A 17756-nucleotide genomic window follows, 5' to 3' on the forward strand; every position below is an offset into this window, starting at 1 on the left:
CCTTTAAAACAATTAATATTTACCACCAGTTGTCAACTTGTGGTGCCTCTCACGACAAGATGTTGGTCCAGAATTGATTAATTGTTTAATTAAATAAAGTTTTTATTTAATCTTACTTTGAAATTCCCGCTATTTCTGACAACTGGCGCCTCTTGTGGCGACATTTGGAAGCTCTTTTCGGCCTTCGTTTAGCGCCAATTAGTACCGTGGCAAAACGCTCAAACTACTAGCCAAGCGGTGGCGCCACTCGTCGGCGACTTCTGGAAGCTTTGTTTTGGCTAGTAGTTTGAGCGTTTTGCCACGGCACTAATTGGCGCTGAACGGAGGCCGAAAAGAGCTTCCAAATGTCGCCACAAGAGGCGCCAGTTGTCAGAAATAGCGGGTATTTCAAAGTAAGATTAGATAAAAACGTTATTTAATTAAACAATTAATCAATTCTGGGTCTACAGGCCTTGCTGAGACTTCGAACCAATATTCTAAGTATTAAATAAACATATTGTTAAACTTTTAGCAATATACAGTCTCTTAAGTCTGTATAGGCGCTCATGTCTGTGAACACTGTTGAATATTTAATCGTGATTTGTTCCGACATTTGATATTGGAATATTAATTGAAAATGATTTATAACTAATTATAATTCGAATGTGCTATAAATTATTATATCTATTTTATTAGAGATTTATTTAAATTATCGATAAATCGTTGGCTCGATCTTGAGTCATTACATTTTGTATTGATTAACCCTAGAAAGATAACCATATGACAACGTACGTAAAAGATAACCATACGCTTCAGAGGCGCATGCTTTTCTAAGGCGTCAATTTTATACTAACAATGGATATTTATTTATTAAGTAATTTTAAACTTAAATCACTAGACCTCTATGAAAAATTAACAAAAATCAACGGTCTTCGGTTTATTTCGCAGGCGCCTCTGCGACGTAAGTTATCTTTCTAGGGTTAAAAAAAAAGGTGTATGTGTTGTAAACTTTGTTCTGTCATTATAAAAGTGCTGTAATTTATTTTCGAATAAGTTAAATTTAAAATGATAAAGTACTATTAGTGGTTTAGATTTTAGATTTGTTTCTGACAACTGGCGCCTCTCGTGGCGAAATCTGGAAGCTCTTTTCGGCCTCCGTTCAGCGCCAATTAGTGCCGTGGCAAAACGCTCAAACTACTAGCCAAAACAAAGCTTCCAGAAGTCGCCGACGAGTGGCGCCACCGCTTGGCTAGTAGTTTGAGCGTTTTGCCACGGCACTAATTGGCGCTGAACGGAGGCCGAAAAGAGCTTCGAAATGTCGCCACAAGAGGCGCCAGTTGTCAGAAACGGCGGAAATTTCAAAGTAAGATTAAATAAAAACTTTATTTAATTAAACAACTGTACGGACCCGTCCGAAGTTTCAACTTTTTCCCGCTAGAGGCGACACTTTCCGGTGCCGGATAAAAAGCGCGGCTGTATTTAAAGCACAGTACAGCGTTGCAAGATATTTTGACCAACGTGACGAGGATAATTTAATAATTTTCACTATTGGATTTAATTGATTTGAATAGAACGCATTGCATATTTGTCACGCACGCAGTGACACCTATCGATATTCGAGTACTCTATCAAAAAGAATAGTTTTTTTAAGAAATTAACCAGATATTGTTTAGACGTTGTAACAATTAATAAGTGACTGGAGAATGTTTGAACCAGCTGATGCGCAGATAAAAAGTTCACGTTATTATACAGCTTTATACGTGTAAACTGACACCTACCTGTACATTTCGCGGGTTGCGTTGAAAAATCGTCGATTCGATCGACGCGACCGTGGAAACTTATCCATCCCGGTCGATTCGCGATCCGGTCAAACATTCTGATTCCCCATACTTACCCGTTCCGTAATGCGATTCTCGTGTTCGATCAGAGATATTATACATGCACGCATACATATGGCAGCTTCCCAAGCTCGATCTTCGCGAAGCGACACGTTCCTGTATAATAATCCTCCCCGCATCAACGATTCATCGTTGCCGAACATTTCGACAACGCGGGAGATCGATCCCGAAACAGGGCAGCGGAGCTGGTTCCGGTGATCGATCGCTCCAGGAGAAAGGAGACTCGAGCGGGACAACTTAATTGGCCTCGTAATTAAAGCATTCCGTGCAGAGTCAAAGTCTCGGTTTATTCCATCCACCTTCGCCGTGATTTCGAGCGCGAGCCGGGACGGTGCTAATGAAAATTTCCTTCTCGCAGTATTGTTCTACAGAGGGAACAATGGAACGGAAGCGGCGTTGAATTCGTGTCTCGTTGATTCCCGTTGCGCCGCGAGTCGCGACAGGTTCGAGTGCCGACGGTTCAGTTTCACGGGAGTGCCCCCGGAACAAACGACTTAAGCTGCGTGCTCTCGCGCCCTTTGTGCAAAGGAACGATAAGAGCCGACAAGGCGAATCGAACCTCTCTCTCTCCGATGTCACCGCCCGAGACATCCGAGAAACCGCGAGAGAATTATCGCCACATCGGAGACCGATATACAATCGTTGTCCCAACAGCGAGAAGGCTGGTACTAAAATTGAAAGATGACTCGTTCCCTTTGCTCTCGACTGTTACAAACACGCGACGATTTCGGCGGGATGTTAACCTGTTAGCTGCGTACCACGTGTAAGGACATAATCTGATATAACCAGACATGGCAATTTTACATCTTATAGTAAATATACTTCTCCTACGATTTATGTCAGGTTATGTCAGGTTACGTGAAAATGCTTATAGTAACATATTCGTAAATCTCGCAGGCTTTAGGATGATTCTAGAACAATTAACGAGAAAATTGCACTCAGTAGTAATTGATAAAACGCGTAACAAAATTTATCTTCTAAATATATCGACGCAGCTAACTGGTTAATTATCATCTCGCAAGCGTTCTTAGACGAGCACAATATTGAGTCGACGTCGTCACGGCGCGTGTAAACGGATCGATGCTGAACGGCTCCAGACGTGCGGGCTCCAAAAAGCATTTATTTTTTCGTTTTCCAGACACGCCGAGCTCCCGATCTTCCAAAAACATGTTTTCATCGTGGAAAAGTTACGAGATCGTCGGCAGAAGTTTCGAGGTCCCCCGCGAAGTTCGAACACCGGCTGTCCCCCCCATTCGTTACCGATGTCCATTTTCGAATACCGGCCGCGCGTTGCGTTTCCACGAGGCTGTTTCTCGCCGCGGAGTTGGGGCACCGATCGCGGGCGCCGAGGATAACGAGCGCTAAGCGAAAACTTTCCGAGCGATAACGCGTCCAAGAAGAGACAGTTCCCCGGAATTTCGTTCCGCGGCGTCGGCTCGTTCCGGGAACGACGTTAACGGGCTCGCGAGAAGCAAGTTTCGGGCGGGGATCTCCGCCCCCCATGCAGATGGCACACCGTAAACTTTTCGCTGTCGGAATTCATTTCGCCGGCGGAAAATAAACGTCTCCCGTTATTAGCTCAGACACCATTTATCAAAGCCGGACGCGTTCGAATCGCGCCGAGGGGAAAAACAGCGAGGCGTTCGCAGAAGGAGAGGAACCTTGAACATCTCGTATGTCGAGACTCGCGATGAAACCGGAATCGGATCGCGATTCTCGCCGCCGGGAAACAATTGCGGCATTGCCAGCGTTCGATCCGCGTTGCTCTGCCGGCTAATCTTGGTGGCACGTTTCGTCCGACAAGGGAGGCCGTTCGCGAGCAAAGAGAATAAACGGGGGGCGCGGCTGGGCTGAGCTGGCCGGCTCCACCCGTCCCGGTGCTTCTCGATAATTAAATGTCAGGATCCGCGTAGGACAGCGCGGGATGACACGGACGTTTCAGCGGCCGGTCGAAGGACGTTCGCATCGGGCCTACACCATTCTCCGCGCTATCTATCCTACTATTTTCTTGCCCCGCGTCGCGTCGCGTCTCGCCCGGTCCGTTGTCTAAGCGACGAACGATCATCCAGTACCGGCATCGTCGATGAAAGCGCTCGTTAACACGTTATGACATAACCTAACTTGTCGTTCAGGCCATTTGATATTTTGACTAAAGATTGATATATTAAATATAACCCCTTGCACCATTAATACTTTCCTTAATAGGACCAGATCATTTTTATTTCTTGTACCGTCTCTATTTACTTCTGTTTCCAGACTTTGATAATAGAAAAATTCACTTTGATTTCGACTCACAAGAAATAAACCCTTTGCGGTCGGTGCCATTTGAACTCGAGATCCAAAATATTTTTCCAAACTTACAGCGTCTCCGTTTTAAGTAACCCGGCGCGTTCTGCTCATTATAAAATTGATATTTGCGACTCTTGCAATAGTTAACAGGCTCTTGACAATTTTTTCTATGTAATTAAACTTGATAAAAATGAGTGTGAAACGCGGCACGATAATTTTCAGCGGCGCCATCCGACCGCAAAGGGTTAATAATTGATTAATTTAGTAGATCTCGCGTGGTGTGTTTGTCACGTTATTACAGTGCAAGGGATCGATCTCGTCCAACGCGTTTCCGCGGCATCGAACAGGTTTCGCCGCAATAATTACGCATCCGTTTGTACATTTTCTCTCGGTTAAATTCGACGCTTATCCCCGGCCCCTCTCGGTTAATCGTTTTTACGATTCCCGACGCGGCGCGCTCCACTTTCGCCGGGCCGATATTTCGCCGATCGTAGTCCTCGTCCAATAATTTTCCACCGATGGCTCGAAACTGTTTGTTCGTTACCTGCGGGAATACTCGGTTATCGGCGTAAAGCCGCGCGCGCTCACCGGCCGACCCCCCCGTGTAAATGAATTGTTCTCGCAATTAGAGTGGCAACGCCCACTGATTTCGAGATCCAGCCCGGGTGATTCGATTATGAGGCTCGGGAAGCCGCGGCCTCGGAATATCGGCGACCGGTGGCGGCGACCCGGACGGGAAATGTCGAGGATAACGGGGACGACACAACGCCGCTTGGACAGAGAGCGTCGGAGCTACACAGGACTTCAAAATATTTATTATTTTCGTCGTAATTACATGCGCTTACACATTTACGGAGTGCCGGTGGTTACGCGTGCCGATGCGATCGCATAGGTCATTACCGAGTGTTAATTGCATCGCGAAGGAATGCGCGGCCGCGGAAACCGCGGGGAACGCGCGCAAATACAAAGCGGCTAGATTCCTTCCTCGCTAGATCGATACCGTTCCATTCCCGCTCCTCTCTCTCTCTCTCTCTCGTTCCTCGTTTCACCCGGCGAACCCGAAGGAGCCTAATCGCCTTCCGCTGCCTCGCATCATCGTCGAGATTTAAAGGCGTTATCGCGGCACTGCGGAAACTCTCGACGGCCGTTGGCCGCGCGAATCGCGACCGTTTCTCCCGACGCTTCGCGAGCGAACGTAACGGACGCGGTCTAATCTCGAAAATAATCGTCGTCGTTTTCTCCATCGCACATGTTTCCTATGAATCTCGCGTGGGTTTCTTTCGAAAATCCGACTCGGCAACCAACGGATCGTCTCGGAACCAAAGCGCGGTGCTAAACGCAACGAGACGACGCTTGCCGGTCCGACGCGAATACAAAAATATACCGTGAGCCCGTGCGGATAGCAAAGTATCGAAGCGAGCTTTGTTAATCGGTGAAGAACGAATCGGATATGTTAGAAATCGCTCGCGCGATCGGTTCCGACTAGATAGCGTCCGCGACAGTTGCGACGATATGTTGCCGCGCGACGACCTCGTTGCTTCGCGGTCTCGTTACGCTCGATCCGAACGAACGGGTTCGGTATCATTAACGCAATCGTTAACGTTCGACCGCGCGGCCGAGTCAATCACACTTTTCGACCTATGCATCGCGTATCGTTTGGTCAAGCAGAATAGATGGTTTCGGGGGCGGAGTCCTCGCTTCTCCACCCATGCGCAATGCCGTCTAAGCACTTCCTGAATTCGCATCTTTCTCTGATCGGTATTTCTCGACGCCGAGCCGGACGAATCGCGAATACATTATCGATCGGCGAGGCGGGTTGTATCGGATCGAGTATCGCTGGAACGCGGGAAACGTCGGAAAGTCGAAGCTCCGGTATTCATCCGATCGTTGCGCGATTCCTCTTCGAATCGAGCGGACCCATGCGCGTCCCTCCCGCAAGTTCTCCAATCTCCGCTCGTAAAGGTCGCCCTAATGAGATAGTCCGTGGGGCCCCTTCGTGAAAAAATAGTCGAACTCCTTGGATATGGTGATTCTTTCGATCTTCTTCCGTCAATCTAGACCGGGTCCGGAGCTGGGGCCAGCAGCTGCAAGCTGCTGCTCGATCGAGCGATCTGGAAAAACGATTTTTCCACTTGAATCGGTGAATTTAAATCAGAATCGTAGATTAGAATCAGCGGTTGGTAGACGACGAATCCTCTCGCTCCGGAGACAATTCTCCCTCGCAACCCGTCTTTTATAGAATAACTTATGCACATGGCAATTTCCATAAAGATTCGTAGTCTAGCAGCGGGTAATCAATGCACCCGGACGCGTTCATTCTTGAGATTGTCCTTGGAACGCTTCAGCTATTTCCGGACGAACAAATATTCACGCGACTACAAATTTTCACGCGTTTTTAATTTATTGTACACGGCTGAAAAATAATAGACACTTTCACCTTCAATTTAAGCCTAATTCCATTAAAAAATATTCACGGGAACCCAACGAAAAGTTTTTTCGAATTTCGACTACCAGATGGGGCCACTCATCCGTAAGACAAGGCTGCGCTTCTTGACTTGTAAAAATATTCCCCGCGGTGCGTTTTTAATTTATTGTACACGACTGAAAAATAGACACTTTCACCTTCAATTTAAGCCTAATTCCATTAAAAAATATTCACGGGAACCCAACGAAAAGTTTTTTCGAATTTCGACTACCAGATTGAGCCACTCATCCGTAAGACAAGGCTGCGTTTCTTGACTTGTAAAAATATTCCCCGCGGTGCGTTTTTAATTTATTGTACACGGCTGAAAAATAGACGTTTTCGGCTTTCATTTCAGGAACTGACTCTGGTGTACGGTGTCTCTCGCGCGGCCGCGTGTATCGACATTTTCCGTCGAACCACCGCGAAGTCGCGAGTCGTAGAAAGCGTTCCGCTCGGATAATAAATTTGTCGGGGGAAAACTGGAGCGCAGCCTCGGACAGAGATTACGGAGGTAAATTACGGACGTTAGTTGGGCGGGGGAGCCGGCTACGGAAGAGAAGATCCCTCGGTCCAATCGGCCGCCAGATAAAGGAGGATTCCGGGGGCGGTGAATTCGATCGGAGACGGGTTCGATCGTCTCCGCTCGCCCCACGGAGATTTACCTGCTGCTTCGGCTGCCTGTAAGACTTCCTGGCGTAGACCTTCAGGACTCTGCAGTTGCACGCGACGGACAATGCTACGGCCAGACCCTGCCCCCGCCGGATCGATCGTCGAGCAAACGGAGCGGAGCGGGCCAAATGGAACAAATGGAACAAATAAGCAAACTTATCACCAAATAATCCCACCGTGGCGACCTGCAATTTCGCTAACGCCCGTTATCGGCTCTCGCCCGCTCGTTCGATTCCGAAGCTTCTTTCTATTTGCCGACTTTTAGCGGCCGTTCTCTGCTAATTCGTTTACGGTCCGTTACAAGGTAGATAGAAATCGAATAACCGGTCCCCGTCCACCCGTTGCTTTACGCGCCGATAACCGTACCGATAACGATGTCATCGGGTACACATCGAAACAAACGGTATCGATTCGATCCACGGTCTTCGCTGCTTCGCGGAAAATTCGATTTCTGCGAGAACCGGGGACGAGAAAAAGATTGCTGCTCGTCTCTCGACTGTCCCTGGACCGAGGACTCTGCCCGGGAACGGTCTAGAGAAGAACAGGGGAGGAGCTTCTCCCTTCGTCTCGCGTTCGTTATCGCTTGGCTGTTTCGCGTTTACCTCGAGGCGAGCGCGAACGTTTTCGAATTACCGGGGCCCCGTCTTCTTGTTCCAGCGCGACCTTTCGCGGTGTTTCGCGACGTCACGCGAAAAGTATCTTTTCCGTCCGACTCGCTCCACTCTCTCTCTCTCCCTCTCGGCTCCGCTTTGCGAAGACGCTCCCCGGCCCGCCTCGGGCGCAGCAAACTCTTGATAAGCCGACAAACGCGGCTGCAATTACCGCGCGTGGATTAGTAGGTGTTCTCGCGCCGCGGCAAGTATCTTCCCTGTTGATTTAACCGAACACGCGGAGTCGAGAGAGCCCCCGCGTACCAGTTCCTATCTCCGAGAGATATATCGTCGACGTTAACCGTTTCGGGACCTCCATGCTCTCTATACGACGGAGCCAGTCTCGACGCGGGCAATTCGCTGAACAAGCAGCCGGGTCCTCTCGGATCTTCTCGGAGCGTTCGTCGGTCCGACGGTCCGAAATGTCTCGCGAAATTCATGAATTTTATCCCGTCGAATCGAAACCGAAAAGTTTACCGGCACGAAATCGACAAAGTTTTTCAGTATTTATAGGTTAGACGTGTAAATGATCTGATCAACCCTTTGCAGTATAATTTAATTAAGAGATATAAAATTATGTTGTTTATACCGGTCGTCGGAAGAATGTCGGATATATCCGGCACTCGTCCATACCGGTCGTCGCACGGTTGCCGGATATATCCGGCACTCGTCCATATCGGTCGTCGCACGGTTGCCGGATATATCCGGCACTCGTCCATACCGGTCGTCGCAAGAATGTCGGATATATCCGGCACTCGTCCATATCGGTCGTCGCACGGTTGCCGGATATATCCGGCACTCGAAAGGGTTTGATCATCGCGCGCGAGGAAGAAATCGGCGATAAAACGGGTCGAGTCTCACCTGGAGCGAGTGTCCTGTGCAGAAGACGGCCCAGAGGAACGGGACCTTCCACACCCTGGACGCGACGCCGCAGCCGGCCACCAGGCCCACGATCATACTGACCTTGAGAAAGAGGATCAGCTGCAGAGCTCTCCTCCTCTTCATCTTCTCGCGCTGCTTGATTTCCAGCTGCATGCTGCACGTGTACCTGCGCAGAAACCAAGGGGAGATCGGAACCGGAGCGTGGACAACCGAGGGGGATCAAAGGACAGGGTGTCTTGGGGGATCAAAGGACAGGGTGTCTTGGGGGGTTCCTTTTGGACGGCGAAACTCGCGCGATACCTGGACACTATCGCAGCCTTGATCAGATAGTAGCCCGCGGACAGCAGTAGCAGCGCGACCGGCAGGCCGTAAGCGTAAATCGTCGGCTTCGTTCCGAGGAACCTGGAACCGTCGAGAATTTCCGGGTTACGAGAAAGCCCTTTTCTCATCCCTAGCAGCTGGCGGTCATCCGACATTTTTTCCGGTCAGCCAGACCCCTGCGTAACGAACGAACTCCGGCGGGACTTTCCGCGCGAAGCTTCGCATACATAACCTGACATAACCTAACATTTCTCGAATATATCTCGAGATCTGATCTTCTTGCCTTGGTACCCCTAATCATCTTTTACGCAGAATGAGCAGAAGAATAGAGATCTATATTAAAGAAAATATGCATTTATGTTTAAATAAATTATGCAATTGTTAATTGCAAATGCACTGTTGCATTTACAAAAAATTTGAATGGCTAGAGATGCGATGGTCTTCGAACCATTTATCTTTCTCCTTTGGCATTTTTTCGTGAATGCTATGATAACGGAGTTATGGCTCGAAACCGTCGTTTTGGCCTTATCTAAGGCAATTCCCGTTAGAAAGCCTCGCCGACGAGTTCACTACCTCTCTTTTTCTTCTCTGCTCGCTCCAACGAATCCACAAACTTTTTAGCACGCCACGAGACTTTAGAGAGAGCCAAGAGAGAGAGAGAGAGAGAGAGAGAGAGAGAGAGAGAGAAGTCGACGGCGAAACCAAAACGGAAATACGATTCCGTATCGGGATATGCTCCGAGAGATTTCCTAGGACCGGAGATAAAAGGACGAGCCCGAAAATACGGATTCGGCTGTCTCGAAAATATTGGACAAAGCCGTGCCGAGCAGATAAGACTTTCCAGCCGGGGGGATCATCTCATCCATATTCCCCGCGTAATACCCTATTCCGGCGTGGCCGCGTTCGGTCGGGACATACTTTTATTTTATGTAGGATCCCGTCGGTCGCGCGACCCATTCCACGGCTTTTATCGTAAACCGGAACGGACGTCCGCGTCGCTGTACGGGAAACGATGCTAACGAAAGACGTCCCCCGGTATCGTCGACGACAAACATTGCCCGCGATTTCTCGCCGGATTTTTCGGAACCGAGACGCGCACCTCGGAGTAGGTACACTCGGCGCGAAAAATTTCGTCGCCGCTTGGAGTCGTTCGCTGCGAAGGGTCTGGCAAGAATCGGCATTGATATATCCGCGGTTAACCCTTTGCGGTCGAGGTCCCCGTAACAGGGCACATTCTTAACCCTTTCGCTGCGAAGCGAATTACTGAGTACTCGACGCTGCTTGTTCTAGGAAATTTGACAATGACGTTTATTATACTTGGTAATATCATTTTGCTTCCCATTTTGCTTCATAAAAGTTTGCAATCGGAATTTATTTTTTAAATATCGTTGTGGTATCGGGAATATTTCAGCACCCGATAGATAATTTCAAGAGTAGGTTTATGGACATTAGTGTAGTAAATATATTGTGTTACTACATTATAGTCAATTGTTAGTCGACTAACGAGGCGCGCCAAATTCGCGCCAAGCTGCCGGCACCGTCGTTGCGAGATCCGTCGACCCGCGAAAGGGTTGACTCGCGTCGGACGGCGTCGCGGAACGACGAAAGTAGGGTGGGCGTTTACCAGCAGTTGTAGGGCGTGAGGTCCTTGACGTTCCAGATGTCGGAGGCCTCGCGGACCTGGAGGAACGCGGCGACACCGAGGTTCAGGAAGGGCGCGCCCCAGGCGAACAGGCTGTACTTGAGGTAGGTCGGCGGGTCGTCGCGTCGCGGGATCGACGCCACCGTCGCGTACAGGTGATGGCACATGGCCGCCAGCCAGCAGACCACCGTCATCCGCAGGTACTGCAGGCTCAGCCCCAGGGAGATGCACAGCTCCGAGTCCTGTATCCAATGCCGAACGTGTTTCTGTCGCGGTTGCGAAAATGCCGTTGCCACCGTCGCCCGCATTCCGCGGCGAAAGCCGAGCGAAAACCAAGTCCCGCGGGTGGAATTCCAGGGAGGAGGAGGGGTTCGAGGGGAGGGGACGAGAGACAAAAGGGAGAGCCTCGCGTCGAATAAGCGAGCCGTTTTTAAACGGGGATCCGATCAGTTTTGCTTTGTCGACGCGGCTCTTTGAGCCGCGCGCGACCGACCGTCTCGAGTGCAAGACACACGGAGAGGTTTGCGTTCGAATCTGCCCGAAAGATACTTTGCCCTTTCCGCGCGGTAACGATCCTGCTCGCGACAAAGGGCTTTTCATTATGCCAAAGCCGATCCGCCGCGGCGGAAGGCCGGGCAGGCGAGGGAGCCGGCTCGAAAACGGCCGGAAACTCCTCGTACGTGTTCCGCGCCATTCCCCCCACGGAGGCCCGGCTCCATTCGATTTGCATTTCTGTCGCCGCACGCGCGCGGCGTATCGTCGTCCATCCAACTCCCTTCTCGTTTCTCCCCCCGTCCCTCCAAGCTCGTTTTCCCGGCTTTTCTCCGCGCGCAAGTTTCGAAACGCGCGGAGAACCTGTCTCCATAACCTGACATAACCTGTCTTGGCCGAGCCTGACTGGCGAAGTCGAGGAGACGCGACGCCGCGCTCTCAGGATTTTCCGGACACTAACGTTGAAACACGATATCCGCGTCCCGTCCTTCCCGGCTTATCCGCTCCGACTCGCCCCCGGCTCTGTGCCACGGGACACTTACGCGGAAAAGATTATTTCCAGGATCGACGACCGGCAGAGAGCCGCGCCCCAGCTGTTTCTTTCGTGCTGGTATAGCGAATAAACGGCGGACTCGACGGAGACCGGGCTTACACCCCGTTCTCCTCTGGACGTTCGCACGGGGATTTGTCTGTTCCGATGACGAGCCACGCGCGGCACGGAAATTTTGTTTAACCCACCGACTACTGCGGCACGGGCTCCTGTGCCGGAGTCATTTCTGACTCGCACTCAATTACCAAGTAATAAAACTAATATAACAATAACAAAGATAATGGAAATAATGAATAATAAATTAGTAAGTATGTATACATGAAAGCTTCGTGTACGCGCCGCTAGGAGAAGGACGCGTGAGAAACGGCGCCACTGGCGCGGAAGAACATAGAAAAGTAATTTCTAACCTCCACTGTGCGGTATGAAAACTGAGGAAAGCAGGAACGTTAAATTGGCGATTCTCTGATTTTAGGTTAGTATACAAGTTGTAAATAGGGTTAGAGAAAAAGGGGAAAATCGTATAAAAAAAAAAATTAATAAACTCTAATTTTAGACGAATCCAGTGGCGTTTCCTTAATCCCACATCTAAGAAGAAAAAGAATCGAAAACATATTATATATATACATATATAATAGCACTCTTGGCGCACGTCTTTCTCTCCCAAAGTGTTGTATACAGCTAATCTGCCTGAAAATCGTACACGTTACAAGTCACGAATGACTCTGGCATAGGAGGCGGAGGGTTAACCCTTTGCACTCGGAGTCTAATTGTAAATCTGAAATAATTTTTCTCGTTCGTGGTATTTCCATTCTATTCAACAAAATCAATTTTTATGCATACGAAATTTATTCTTGCGACTCCTGCCAACGGTTTTACTACTCGATCATTTTTTCAATCTAATAATTTTAGTAATAGAATAATTTAAGTGGCGCCTCAGAGTCACCAGTCGAGTACAAAGGGTTAATCGGCCTCGATTATTCTTCCCCGTGAACGGAATGCTGCGATCTCGACAGAGATAATCAGCCGCGCGACGATACCGATGCGATACTCTCTTGCGACGAGATAGAGAGAGAGAGAGAGAAAGAGAGAGGGGGATAGGACTTCGTCGAATTTTCTCCGAGGATCTCCGGTGAAAGGAAAATGATTAAGGTACTTTTCGACACGGCGCGATCTTCGAGAAAGTCTTTTAATTCGACGACATCTCAAAGCGACCGGAATAGCGGAGGCGCGTTCGAATTGGTTCCGCCGAGTCCGCGTTTCAATTTCTCAATCGCACGGAAAACGTCCAAGGTTTTCAATCGCCCTCGCGATCGAGCAATTACAAGGGACGACGTCGAAACTCGGAATCGTCCTCTCTCTTTCGAATTTAGCGTCGCTCTCTCGGTTTTCGACCTCCGTCGACGAACATCGCTGCGAGCTCATCGATTATTTCTTCGCGAATCGTGCGCGGCTAATTCCATTTAATTACCGCGTAACTCTCCGGGATCCGCGCGATGGCTCCGACGCGTAATTCCCGTCGCCTATGCAGATCGACGTTCCCATTTTTTGTTTCCGTCGGCGCCAACGTGTCCGAGAGTTCGCTCGCTGATTATTTTATTTACGGCCGATGCCGGGCGACTAATTGTACGGCGAAACGCGCCGCTAATTAAGTCTTTGTAATCGATTTCCATCGTCGGCCTCTTTCTCCGCGAATAACCGATTCCCGTCGGGATAATTAACCCCCTCGCGACGTAATAACGAGTCGGACTCGCGACAAAGAGATCTACTCGATTACTATGTTATTAATTTATTATAAATCGAAGACGAATTGAATTTTTCCAGGCCTGCGCGACTCTCCTCGATCTTCCGGCGAACCGCGGAGAAAGCGGACGTCTCGAGGAACGTCGCGTGCTCGAAGAGATCGTCGACCGATCGAAGATCGAGACCGTCGCGGGGTTGCTCGGACCGGCTCTCGGTTGCTCGCAGCAACCGAAATCCCGATCGATCGGGAATTGCGAGAGGGTAACCGAAGACGGGCGACGCGGCGTATCGGTAACGCGTCGGCCTCTAATTAAGCCGGCTGCGTCCGCCCGTCGACGAACGTCGCAGCCTCCGTCGTCCATCGGGGCTATTGGTTACACTTCACGGACCAATGGGCGGGCGGAGACTCGAAAAATTGGAACCAGGCCGAGCGCGGGAGCGGGGAACGCGTTCTCGAAACGGGAACGAGGGCAGGACCGGGGCGCGATATTAGCTATGCGTAGCCGTCGCGATATCGCGGGAACACGGACGGACCCCGACGGACTCGTATCGAGTGTCAATATTCGCGGATTGTTCGCGCGATATCGCGTCAACGTTTCCGGAGCGCAGCTGCGCCGTCACGTCGGCCATTAACCCTCTTAGCACCGAACAACGATATATCGTTGTTGGCTATTGTTGGAAAGATATTTTTCTTAATATTTTTATTAAACAACAATCTCATTTCTTATTTCTTCTCCCTTTTTGAATTTCTTATTTATCTGACTTTTCAAAATTCTTGCAATTTCTTTCCAAAACTTTATCAACACTTCGTCAAACGAGTTTTAAACATTTCTCTCAGATACAGACTCTCTTTTGGCCGGTACTAAGAGGGTTAATATTCCTCGAAACCTGACGCGTCTCCGTGCCCTCCCCCGTGCTCGCCCGTCGCCGCATTCTTCCGCGCGCTCCTCCGAAGCGGAAGCTGCATCGACGCTCTCGCGCGTTCGCGCTTCGTCTTCGTCGCGATTCGTTATTGTCCCGGTTCGACTCGCGTAATTCTGTCGAGTCGACTCGGTCCCTTGTCCTAATATATTCACCGCGTTTCGAGCAACGAAGAAAGGAACGGTGGATCGACGAGCTCGGGGACAAATTCGGCCAGCGAACAATTGTAAATAATACAATTGTAAATAATTGTAAATAAAAAATTGTAATAAAACAATTGTAGTATGGATGAGAGTGTGCGGTATGCAAGAAGGAGGGTGCGGTTGTATTAATGTATAGTAATAAGATAACATGAATGCATGGTTGTGTGCGTGAAACAAATGAATGATTGGGATTATCGATCGGGCGAGGGACAACGGAACGAGGTGGCCACGCTTCTTCGGTGACGCCACGTGGGAACAGATGTTTTGTGTATATCTTTGTAAAATAAAAGTTAATATTATTCCGTTAACCAAGCTCGTTACACAATAACGAAGAGAGACCACTGTTCTCCACCGTTCCGAAGGAGAACGACGAGGACTTTTATTCGATCGCCGAGCAGCTTCACGGAATAGTCGGGAAGCGCGCCGATGACGCATGCTCCCCTCGCGTCCCGTATATTTTTGCGTAATCGCGGTCGTTAGGGAAACGGATGGCGGTTCCGTGGCGTTAGAAACGTATTCGCGGTTTATCGGTGCCGCATCGAAATTCGCGGCTTCGATTCGAATACGACACAGCCTTCGATAGAGTCGGGGGGCCTTGGCTCGTCGACGACGAGGATAATCCGGGCTCGGTCGCGATCCGAGTCACGTACCGAAAAGGTGAAGCACCTTCGGCCTTTCGCGATTCCGCTCCGAAAACTACCCATCCTTTCAAACGCCGCCCCTTGCGCCGCTTCTCGCATTCTCAAGCGGCGAGAAAATTTGCTTCCTATTTTCCCAACCTTTTTCTAATTTTACATCGAATTCGACCAAAGAACAAACGAACATCATAGACGATCGCGCAGGCATCGGGACCGTGAAACTTAACCTTTTAGATACTACGCGCCACTGTAGTGGCTTTCGCGAATGGCTCGTGCTTTGCTCAATTGTTTTATTATTTATTAAAGCAAACAATTAAAGGAAAGTGTGTATATATATTAAGAAAAGAATATATGTTATTAGTACTATGTATAGATATCCGGAAAAAATATATATTAAGAGAAAATCGTAATTTAGTTACGAAAAACTTTATTTGCACGAAATCCTGCCGTATCTAAAAGGTTAAACTTGCGACAGCATCCAGTCCGCAACAAAGGTCCGACCCGTTCGTTCCATTATTTAGCTGTTTAAAAGATAATCCGGTTTCCCCGAGGAAAATTGTTCTCGCGACGCTTCAACAAATCCAGGCTCGCGAAGGGCTCGTTTCGCGAGCAAAGTAGCACGTTACTGCGAAACTTTTTCCTCGCCGTTCGCGAAAGTTTCGCGCGAGCTAGAACGTCGAGGGAACTTCTAATTCCTTTCTTCCGCTCCGGAGCTCGAGAAGCGCGCGCGTGGCCCGCGCGTTTCGAGGCGGCGTTGTGCGTCGAAACGGGACTCGTCTCGCGGATAAATCGAACGAAAACAGGGGTCCGTGTGTCCGAATCGACGCGAGCCGATGCCCGGCAAAGTTGCGCGCGATAAAACTTTCGCGGAACGCGGTTCCAGAGATTTGTGGCACGCGCGAGCGACCGTCGGGAAACCGAGAGGTCGACCGCGGCGAAGTTTCGCGAGAGTTTTCAACGGAATCGCGGGGCAGCGCGATTCGATTCTCGCGAATCGAACCCCGAGGATCGCGGCGCGGGATCGTTTCGGGTTCGAGCGACGCTCGTTTACGGAACACCGTCGCGTTAGCGGCTGTCCTGGGAGGACACCGGATAACGTTATTCCGGCTGCGTGCGACGCTTCGCGGGGGACTGACAATAAGGGTGACAACAACCGAGCCGCGCAGCGTCCTCGAACGGTATTCGGGGTGGATAACGGTGAACCCGTTCGCCGAATAATTATACGAAGAAGTCAAAGGAGCAGAGCGAGAGGCGCATTCGATTTGAAATTCAAAGCAATTAAGGAGAGAAGCAAGAAGGAGAGCGCGCGCCCGACTGCCGAGCGATCGCGAGTAATTGCGTCTGCCCCCGGCCGATCGAACAATCGCGTTTCCCATGCAAATTCGTTGCATTGTAAAACAATTATCCCGGTCGCCTGCTCTCCGCGACTTTTTTCTCCTCCGGTCGTCGGACGATCGTTTCGGGAAACGGCGCGTCGCGGCGCGAGAAACGCGGGCCGCGAATCCTTCGCCTTCGAGAAAGTTCGAGCGTAATTTGGGTCACGAGTCCGCCAGGTACAACTTTAATTTTCTTCGTAGCTCGGACGGATCGCCGCGAGCCATAATCGATGCGCTCGCGCTCGAAACACGGCCACGAGTTTCAAGTGGACAGCCGTGTATAAGCTGTTCGTTGTAAACTCTCTTTCTGCCGCGTCGACCACGCAGCGTCACCGACGAGACGAATGTGCGGCCGATACGCAAGGGTCGCCGATAGTTAACCGCGACGTCCGAGAGACGAATCGGCGCAGCCTTTCGTTTCACGACCGATCCAGTATTTCCCGATCGATCGTTTATCTCGGCCCGGGGTAGGGGGGGGAGCTGCCGGCTCGTTCGCGGGACGAACGGCGATTAACAACGAAGTTTCTTAGATAAAGACGATAACGAGTTATCGCGGAAGAGAGTGAAAAGGCGCGAGGAGAGGTTCCAGCCGGGGGGAACACGGTGAGAAGTTTTGATCGGCAGCGTTCGGTATCGAATGTCGGACGGAAATTGCACGGCGCCGGGGAGTTCGATTAAAGATACGTCGGGGCGGCGAGTTAATCATTTTCGCGAAGATCCGGAAGAGGGAGAAAGAGAGAGAGAGAGAGAGAGAGAGAGAGAGAGAGGGAGGGAGATAGAGGAGAGGCGAATCGAGATAAAACCCGTGACCCGTTAAAAGCAGCACCGTGTACCGGATCGGAGCAACAACGGAGTGTTTTCTCCGGTCGGTTTTTCCAAGTTCCGCGGAAAGGGCAGCGAGCAAAACCGTTGATTAACGCCGGCTTTGATTGCGTTCCCGTTTCCGGTGCTCGCCGAGCGAAAATACGCCGCGGCTGGACAGCAGCAGCAGCCTGGCTACTCTCTCTCTCTCTCTCTCTCTCTCTCTCTCTCTCTCTCTCTC

At 50.1% G+C, this 17756-nt stretch overlaps 1 protein-coding gene across 1 annotated transcript; it reads right to left on the bottom strand.

Annotated features, from left to right (window-relative positions):
• Nucleotides 1–4974: 4974 nt before the first annotated feature.
• Nucleotides 4975–11928, bottom strand: LOC144477048 (uncharacterized). The gene is made up of 6 exons (XM_078194465.1): nucleotides 11829–11928; nucleotides 10777–11036; nucleotides 9132–9233; nucleotides 8811–8997; nucleotides 7293–7379; nucleotides 4975–6277 (listed from the first exon to the last, which is right to left on the bottom strand). Exons 2-6 carry the CDS (start codon nucleotides 10986–10988, stop codon nucleotides 6221–6223), a joined length of 645 nt encoding a protein of 214 aa, XP_078050591.1. The 5' UTR covers nucleotides 10989–11036; nucleotides 11829–11928; the 3' UTR covers nucleotides 4975–6220.
• Nucleotides 11929–17756: the final 5828 nt, after the last annotated feature.

This window comes from Augochlora pura, chromosome 11 (genome assembly GCF_028453695.1).
Source record: "Augochlora pura isolate Apur16 chromosome 11, APUR_v2.2.1, whole genome shotgun sequence".
NCBI classification, from domain to species: domain Eukaryota; kingdom Metazoa; phylum Arthropoda; class Insecta; order Hymenoptera; family Halictidae; genus Augochlora; species Augochlora pura.

Bases quoted from the DNA above. Each gene is read 5' to 3' on its own strand.
- LOC144477048 (XM_078194465.1), bottom strand. From the start codon at position 10,988: ATGACGGTGGTCTGCTGGCTGGCGGCCATGTGCCATCACCTGTACGCG. The intron at 7,380-8,810 runs GTGAGACTCGAC...CGGCGGGGGCAG, and splicing joins GCACAGGACACTCGCTCCAG to GGTCTGGCCGTAGCATTGTC. The intron at 6,278-7,292 runs GTAAATCTCCGT...TCGTTTTTCCAG, and splicing joins ACAGGCAGCCGAAGCAGCAG to ATCGCTCGATCGAGCAGCAG.